Below are 8584 nucleotides of genomic sequence, written 5' to 3'. Positions count from 1 at the left end.
CACTGTACTCCAGCCAGGGCAACAGTGAGAGACTCCCTCTCAAATAAACAAATAAATAAAGCTACCCCGAGGCCAGACGTCAGCCAGGGCTTTCCAAACTTCTCCCCAAGCACTCCTTAAGAAAGTGAAGAGGAAATGCGACCCCAGAGCTTAGGAGTGTGAGAACCTTGAACTTGCTCTAAGCGAGCAGGGCATTTCAAGAGTTTCAGCTTTATATTTTACGCAGAAGTTGTATTCCAAACATATTCTTGTTCGTTATAATACAAAATATTTCTTCTAAATCTTCAAATCGATGATCCAGAAAGATGCTCCTTGTTTACTTGTTGTGCTCTCAAATTAGCTTCTCTCCTGGCTTCGCCTCGCCGCGGGGACCCTAAGCCAGACCTGAATACAGTTCCAAGTACACACCCCGAAGGAACAGCTGGGCTTCGCTTGCCCTGGAGCTGGAGGATGACGGGGGCGGGGTGGGAGGGGTCAACCGGCTGGCGGCCCCGCCCCTCCCCCGCCCGCTGCGGAGGCGGAGTTGCTTGGGTCCCGCCCACGGGGGCGGGGAGGCAGCCGCGGCCGGCAGCTCGGATTCGGCTGGTTCCGGGTTGAGAGGCTGCGCTGGACCGAAGCGGTGGCTGCTAAGCCCGCGGGGGTAAGGGGCTGCCCTGGGCCAGGGTTTGGGGCCGGGATCCGGCAGCTGAGCGGGCCGGCACCCCTCCTCTTCTCTGCAGGTCACAGCCAATGTGCGGCTCGGCCTGGCTGCCCCCTCCCCCAGGATTCCCCATCCCCAGCTTCTCACCCTCCCCCCACCGCCCCCATCCCGCGATTTCAACCCCCTCGAGGGCTCCAACACCCTCCGGGATCCCCTTCTCTCAGCTCGTATCCCTTCGGACTGCCCCGCCCCCTAGAACCTCCTCGCCAGGATCCCCGTCCCTTAGCCGCCCACGGCCTCCTCCCTCCGGCGCCCATCGCTTTGGGCTGCCCACTACCTCGAGACCGCCCTCCCGGGCTGGCGTCCCGGGGAGTCTCAGCTGCGCACCCCTTCCTTGCGTTACCCTCCTCCCGGACAGCACCTCCTCCCTTCTCGGGTAGCTCCTACCCCTGCCTGTGCGGGCCTCGTCCCAGCTCCCAGCCCTCGGTGCTGCACCCGACAGCGCTGCGCTCTCTCAGCCGCCCCGCCGCCCCTCGGGCCCCCCTCTCTGCCGCCCCCGGCGCCATGGCGTGCAGCCTCAAGGACGAGCTGCTGTGCTCCATCTGCCTGAGCATCTACCAGGACCCAGTGAGCCTGGGCTGCGAGCACTACTTCTGCCGCCGCTGCATCACCGAGCACTGGGTGCGGCAGGAGGCGCAGGGCGCCCGCGACTGCCCTGAGTGCCGGCGCACGTTCGCCGAGCCCGCGCTGGCGCCCAGCCTCAAGCTGGCCAACATCGTGGAGCGCTACAGCGCCTTCCCGCTGGACGCCATCCTCAACGCGCGCCGCGCCGCGCGACCCTGCCAGGCTCACGACAAGGTCAAGCTCTTCTGCCTCACGGACCGCGCGCTGCTCTGCTTCTTCTGTGACGAGCCCGCGCTGCACGAGCAGCACCAGGTCACAGGCATAGACGACGCCTTCGAGGAGCTGCAGGTGCGCTGCCCCGCCGGCCTGGGGCGGGGGCGGGGCCGGGCTGGAGGTGGGGCTGGGACGGGGGTGGGGTCAGGGCTGGACTGCGGGGCCAACCCAGTCAGAATGGTCCCGGGGCGGGGCCGCCGACAGGGTCGGGGCCCTATCAGGAGTAACGCTGGGCAGGGAGAGGCGGGGCCGCGGTGGGGCGGGGTCGGGGGCGGGGTCGGGGGCGGGGTCTTGGGCAGTCCGTACCCCGCGGGATCTGAGACTGACCTGGAGTAGGGGCTGGTCCGTGGTTAGGGAGAGGTCCAGTACGGGGATGGGACAGCGGGAGCAAGTGAGATCAGAGCTGGACCAGGTACAGGGCTGGAGCAGGGTTGTGGACGGAGCTGAATCAGAGCTGGGCAAAGGCAGGGAAGCCACGAGGATAGGACTGTACTAACCCAGGTAGCTGAGCTCTGGCAGGCTGGGGGTTCTGTGGGGCAGAGACTGGATCAGATGTGCATCAGGACTAAGGGGAGTATGGGGGCTAGAATGTGCTGGACAGGTGAGGGTAAAACCTAATAGAGGGGTATAAGTTAGAGTGAGTGCCAAGGGTTAGGCCAAGCTGTATGAGGGATTGACTGAGATCTGGTCCAGATACTCTACAAGTTTAGATTTAAGCCAGAGTAGAGACCAGGTTGAGTGGGGCCAGGACTTGAAAAGTAAAGATTTGGAGAATAAGGCCCAGATGTAAGGTGATTCAAGAAGGGAGAGGCTAGACCTCTAGGAGTCTCCAGGGGTTTTTGATGACCTCTTTGGCTCTGTCCCCTACATCGGGACCTTTGAAGACTAAGTGAAATGGTGCAGAGTGACCTAAGCATAGTTGACCTAGAACTCTAATTGGTCTCCCTTAAGACTTTCTGTCTTCACTGACAAATTCCTGCTCAACTCTTAAGGCCCTGCTCAGATGTCCTCTCTGTGAAGCCTTCTCCAAGCTCCACTGACAAAATCAATCAATCAATCAACAATTTTAAAAAGGCATTAGAACTGTATTTCCCCAAATGCCCTCTATTAATATGTATGGGAAACGCAGTATATTTTTTATACCCAGCCCCTTGGAGAATTTTCAGTGTATGTTAGCATATTAAAAGCTTAGAGAAATTTAAGCTTTTATTAAAAGCAAGTCAATATATTTTATTGTGTTTAATAAAATGGTTCCCAAGTTTATTTGGGCCTGGAATCCTTTTTTCAAGCTAAATCACTTAAATCCAGCAGTCCCATGTTCCTGGCTTTGGGATATTAGTCAAGCACATAATTCTCCAATGCCAGAGACAGGATCTTATTTCTCCTGTCTATGGCCCCAAAGCCTGGCACAAGGCCTGGCCCACAGTACTGACCAATAAAGGCTGAATTAATGAATGAAAGAATGACCAGCCATGGCCTAAGCTGAACCAGACTGTGGAGCATTTGGAAGCAGAAGATTTTTGGTTCAAACATTTTGTGAAAACGGAGTAGGCTAACTTGGGAGGTAATGAGCTCTCTGGCCTCAAGATACTCAAACAGGAACTAAATAACTACTTTCCCCTGTATTCGAGGGGCTCCCAACCCCTCTACACACGAGTCTGTGAGTAAGCCTGCACCCACCAGATGCCCATGGGTCTCAGGAGAAGTGGCCCATGTTCACCATTGCCCCCTCCCTATCCCTTTTATCTTGAAACTATAACTGACTCCCTTCCAGTCTAGCTGTCTGAGAATGAAGGCCCCATCAGAGAGTGAGCAAGGGCCTGGGCCTCTGGGACCCTACACAAGGCTTGGCCCTCCACCCCAAGAGCCCTCGTGGTAGGCACCGCTGCTGTCCATCTCCCTGTCTATGGAGTCACATAAGCAGGAAGAGTTTGAAGAGTCTGAAACCATCTCTCCAACCTCTTCATCATGTAGGAGTGGAAAGTGAGGCCTGGAGAGGTGATGTGACTTGCCCAAGGCCACACTTCCAGACAGTGGGAGAGCCAGGGCTAGAGGGCACAGCCTGACCCAGATCCCTCTTCTCTGATCTCCCTGTCTGACTCTCTAGCCTCCGCTTCAGAACCTTGGTTCTCCTGTCTGCAAACCAGGAAATGCAAATTACTGTATGTTGGGCTTTTGAACTGAATCCCATGACCTGGGGGCACAGGAGAAATTGAACCTGTATTACCTACAAATATTGTTGAAATGCTTTCATTATTGGGTGATAAGAAAAAAGGACTGCCATTTGCTTATTGTCTAGCGTACTGTCCTGGGGTTGGGCACACTTGAGTTCCAAACTCTGCTGCAGGCGCTGTATGCACTGGCAAGTCACTTCATGTAAACGCTGATGCTCTGTCTGTACAATGGAGTCAGGATGCTTCCTTCCTACCAGGACTTTCATGAGGCCGATCTGGGATGAACCTGCTATTTGAGGTTCAAAAGCACATAGTAGGGGCTGGAACAACATGCAGCCCACCTTTCTCTTTCTGCCTATCAGAGCTTATGTCCCCAGCTGAGTGAATGCCCAGATTCTCTCCTCTGGCCCGAGAAGGAGGCCTTCCTATGGTGTGTCCTCTGGGCTTCGCAATTTGGTGGCAGAGAAATCTGCCTCCCCTCTGGAGAGGATGTGCTCCTGGGTGAGGTTCAAGCCACCCTCCACCCCCACCAGCATCCCCCTCCATATAGGGAAGCAAGGTTTATTAGCTATTTATGCAGCAGAAATAAGGCTGAACCCATCCTCACGCATTCCCTTCTCTCCCAGCAACTGATGGAGCTGGGACACTTCTCTTGCAGAATTACAGACTCAGAGCCAGCAGGGCCATGGAGATCATCTGTGCCATGTCCATTTGACAGTGGGGAAACAGTAGAGGGAGAGGGAAGAATGGGACTAGCCTAAGGCCTGTAAGCCAGAGGAGGCTGGGCCTATGCTCAGCTGGAGTCTCCCAACACCCTACCTAGCGGTTGGCCTGAAGCTTTTTCATTTATTATAAATCCTTGAGGTATCCGAGCAGAGAAATTAAGAGCTCTGCTTTGTACTCAGGTCATCTCAGTCCTGACTCTACCATTTACTATGTGATTTTAGGAAGATTATTTACCGTCTCTGGGCTTCGGATTCTTCATGGACAGCATGGAAGTAATTATATTAGGATTAAACAAGATGATATTTATAAAAACTTGGTACTGTACTTGTCACCTAACAGCACTTAAGAAATGACAGCTCTAGTAGGTCACATCGTACTCAGCACCACTGACATTCAGGGCTAGATAACTGTCTGTTGTGCAGGGCCATCTTGGGTGTTGCAGGAAGTCTAGCAGCATCCCCGGCCTCTACCCACTAGATGCCAGTAGCAAACTCCACCCACCCCCAAGTTGTGACAACCAAAACTGTCTCCAAGCATTGGCAAATGTCTCCTGGAGTCAAAATCACCTCTGGTTAAGAAACCTGATCTAGAGAAGTCCTACTCAACTTTAAAACTTCAGCTAAAATATCACCTCCTCTGTGAAGCCTTCCCTGACCTACCAAGCACAATCACTTTGTACTCCAGATGCCATTACAGGTGTCAGATCCTGACATGGTTCGTGTCCTTGGCCATATCACTCTGTTCCTCTAAGGCTCCTTCTCTAAGGGTCATCTATAACATGAGGATATGACGTTCCTGAGAAGAATGTTGTAAGGGCTGGGGATCCTTTATAAGAAGTGCCTAGTACCATGTCTGGCATGGTGGGCACCCCAAAATTATTTTTAAATATCTTTTTTCTTACTATAAAATTAACATAAGAAGAAGAGCTATATAATGTGAAAGTTAAAGTCTCCCATAATCATACCCCATGAAACATGGCAGGAGTTATTACATAGTTCTAAGGATTTTTACGTTACCTGTGTATGTGTGCATGTGCATGTGTGTGCATGTGCGTGTGTGTGCGTGTGTGTGCGTGTGTGTGTTGGTGTCTTCCTTCTCACCTCCGCTGCTGAGTACCTGGACCACTGAGCAAAGTGAAGGAAGGGAGCCCATTTCTAAAGGGTTTGGGGCTTCTCAGCCAATATTTATTGGGCCCAGTCTCAATGCCTGGGACTGCACTAAGAGCTTTTCTTGCATTACCTCATTTAATCTTCATAGCACCCTGTGGGATGGGTACTGTTATCTATTTCTTTTACTGATGAAGAAACAGACTCAGAGGAATTAGATGACTCATTTGGTCACCCAGCTGGTAAATGGCAGGGCCAAGATTTGAAGCCAGTCTGACTAGGCCACATATAGTCCTTGAGCTGCCTCTGAGCGCCGGGTAATTGTCTCCCAGCCACCTGTCCTGTCCTGTATTGACAGGGCTAGGCTATCTGTGCCAGCTGATGCCCCGAGGGCAGGTGGTTGGGATGTCATCTTTCAGGCCAGGCGTGGCATCCGGCTCTCTGGCCATCTCGGGTTCCTAACCCCTAGAGAGGGGATCCAGTTCAATCTTAGCCACCCCCTCCAGGCTTCATGTGACCGTTGGAGCCCTTCCCAAGGCCTCCTTCATGCCAGCGAAGACAGCAGTGGATCAGCCTTGGACACAAACCCTGGCAGGCAGGGTATGGTGATCCAGTGACACCAAGGCAGCCACGTGAGGAGGGAGCAGGGCTGGGGGCTGGGTTCAAATATCGACTCTGCTTTCTTCCAGGAGAGGGGGCGGTACCCTCTTACCCAATCTGGGAAATGGAAGTAAGAACTAGCCCTCCTGCCTTATGTGTAAAGAGGGAGAAAGAGTTGCTAAACATCCACAGAAATGACAGATTCAAAGGCACTTTATTTTGTAGCATGGACAGGAAGGCAGCTGGGTTGTCTGTGTTCTGGGGAAGTGGCTCTGCTCTTACTTTTCCAAGGAGAGGACGGGATTTCTATGCCAATGGCAGCCTCTGTGGGGGCAAAGCTGGCTGTGGGTCAAACTCAGAGCTGGCCGCTGGCATCTCTGCATCCTTCTTCACAGGTGTCTGGGCAGCCAGGACACCTTGGCTGAACACCAGCCACAGTGTAGAAACTTAGGGCCGACACTGGGGACTCCAAGACACTTATTTTATAGAAAGAAAAAAAGATCTGGTAGGGACCAACAATGACACAATAATGACTCTAAAAATAATAGCCCAAGTTTTGGGGGCACAAAGTAAGTTAAGGGGCACTTACCATGTGCCGGGTGTTCTGTTATGGGCATTTGATCCTTAACAAAGATTTTTTTGTTCTCTACTCCCTGAGTGGGACTGAGATCAGTACCATCTCACAGATGAAGAAACATGGCCAGGTGCAGTAGCTCACGCCTGTAATCCCAGCATTTTGGGAGGCTGAGGTGGGCAGATCGCAAGGTCAAGAGTTCAAGACCAGCCTGTCCAACATGGTGAAACTCCATCTCTACTAAAAATACAAAAATTAGCTGGGCGTGGTGGCGTGTGCTTGTAATCCCAGCTACTTAGGAGGCTGAGGCAGAATTGCTTGAACCAGGATCTGAGAAGTGGACATTGCAATGAGCTGAGATTGAGCCACCGCATTCCAGCCTGGGCTACAGAGCAAGACTCCATCTCAAGAAAAAAGAAAGAAAGAAAGAAAGAAACTGAGGCTGAGAGATTCAGTAACTTTCCCAAGAGCACACTGCAAGTCGGAGGAAGAGCTGAGATTCAAACTGGTCTTACTGACTCAGAATTCAGCCTCCTCTCCACCACACCGACTGCCCCAGGGAGCACCCAAATAGGGAGGAACCTGAGAAACCGTCTGGTTGATACTCTCCCCATTTTGCAGATGGGGAAACTGGCTTACCCACAGGTAGACCAGAGCTCAGCTCTCCCGACTCTCAGTCCAGTGGTGTTTTCCCAGTACCATTTTCCTTCCTCACCTCCATCTCTGCTTGAACACTCAGAATGGATGAGGAGGATTTGGAGGTGACTTCTGTCTTGGATTCAGGGATTCACTTAATAATTTCTGAGCTGGGTACAGTGGCTCACACCTGTAATCCCAGCACTTTGGAAGGCCAAGGGGGGTGGATAACCTGAGGTCAGGAGTTCAAGATCAGCCTAGCCAGCATGGTGAAACCCCATCTCTACGAAAAATTAAAAAAAAAAAAAAATTAGCCAGGCACGGTGGTTCATGCTTGTAATCCCAGCTACTGGGGAGGCTGAGGCACAAGAATCACTTGAACTCAGGAGACAGAGGTTGCAGTGAGCCAAGATCGTGCCACTGCACTTGAGCCTGGGTAGCAGAGAGAGACTCCATCTCAAAAAAAAAAAAAAAAAATTACATATATGCTTTCTTTAGTCCGTATCTGTGCCATGGCTACAGAGGGCCAGCCCTGTGTTGGGCCCAGGAGAGAGCTACACAAGACCTGGCCCTGTGTGGTCCTGGGAGATAGGCCCGTAAAGTGGTAGCTTGCTGTAACTGAGGCTTGCTTTATTGAGCTGAATCCTAAAAGATGTGCTGAGTGCTTTAGGCCAGGGAGCAGAAAGAAAGATGTTTCGGACAGAGGGAATAAAAACGTGCACAGCCACCATGTGGCCTGGTACAGACTGTGCCAGGGACAGGGTTCAAGGCTTTGACAGGCAGGCACGCTCGCCTTCTTTCTCTCTCCTCCAGCCTACCTCTCATTTAATTCTAACAGTAACCCTATGAGACGGATCTCTGTTTTATAAATGGAGAAACTGAGGCTCAGAAACTGTGCCTGGCTGGGCACAGTAGCTCACACCTATAATTCCAGTACTTTGGTAGGTCAAGGCAGGAGGATTGCTTAAGCCCAGAAGTTCAAGACCAGTCTGGGCAACATGGCAAAACCCTGTCTCTACAAAAAATTAGCTGGGCACGGTGGCATGCATGTGTAGTCCCAGTTATGCGAGAGGCTGAGGGAGGAGTATTGCTTGAGCACGGGAGGTTGAAGCTACAGTGAGCTGTGATCACGCCACTGCACTCTAGTCAGCCTGGGCAACAGAGTGAGACCCTGTCTCAAAAAAACAGAAAGCTGTGCCTAAGGACCTGGAAGGGGAGAAGGGAAAAGAAG

The 8584-nt window shown here is 52.4% G+C and overlaps 1 protein-coding gene across 1 annotated transcript in view; it reads left to right on the top strand.

Moving 5' to 3' along the window:
* The first annotated feature begins 554 nt into the window (after positions 1 to 554).
* TRIM62 (tripartite motif containing 62) overlaps positions 555 to 8584 on the top strand; it is a 35111-nt gene continuing 27081 nt past the window's right edge. Inside the window, exon 1 of the mRNA XM_010348115.3 lies at positions 555 to 1612. Coding sequence (XP_010346417.3) covers positions 1205 to 1612 — 408 coding nt within the window. The 5' untranslated portion in view covers positions 555 to 1204. The remainder of the gene's footprint in view (positions 1613 to 8584) is intronic.

Source organism: Saimiri boliviensis, chromosome 11 (genome assembly GCF_048565385.1).
Source record: "Saimiri boliviensis isolate mSaiBol1 chromosome 11, mSaiBol1.pri, whole genome shotgun sequence".
NCBI lineage: Eukaryota > Metazoa > Chordata > Mammalia > Primates > Cebidae > Saimiri > Saimiri boliviensis.
The sequence above is the reverse complement of the archived record's forward strand: the minus strand, read 5'-3'. Positions and strand labels throughout refer to the sequence as shown.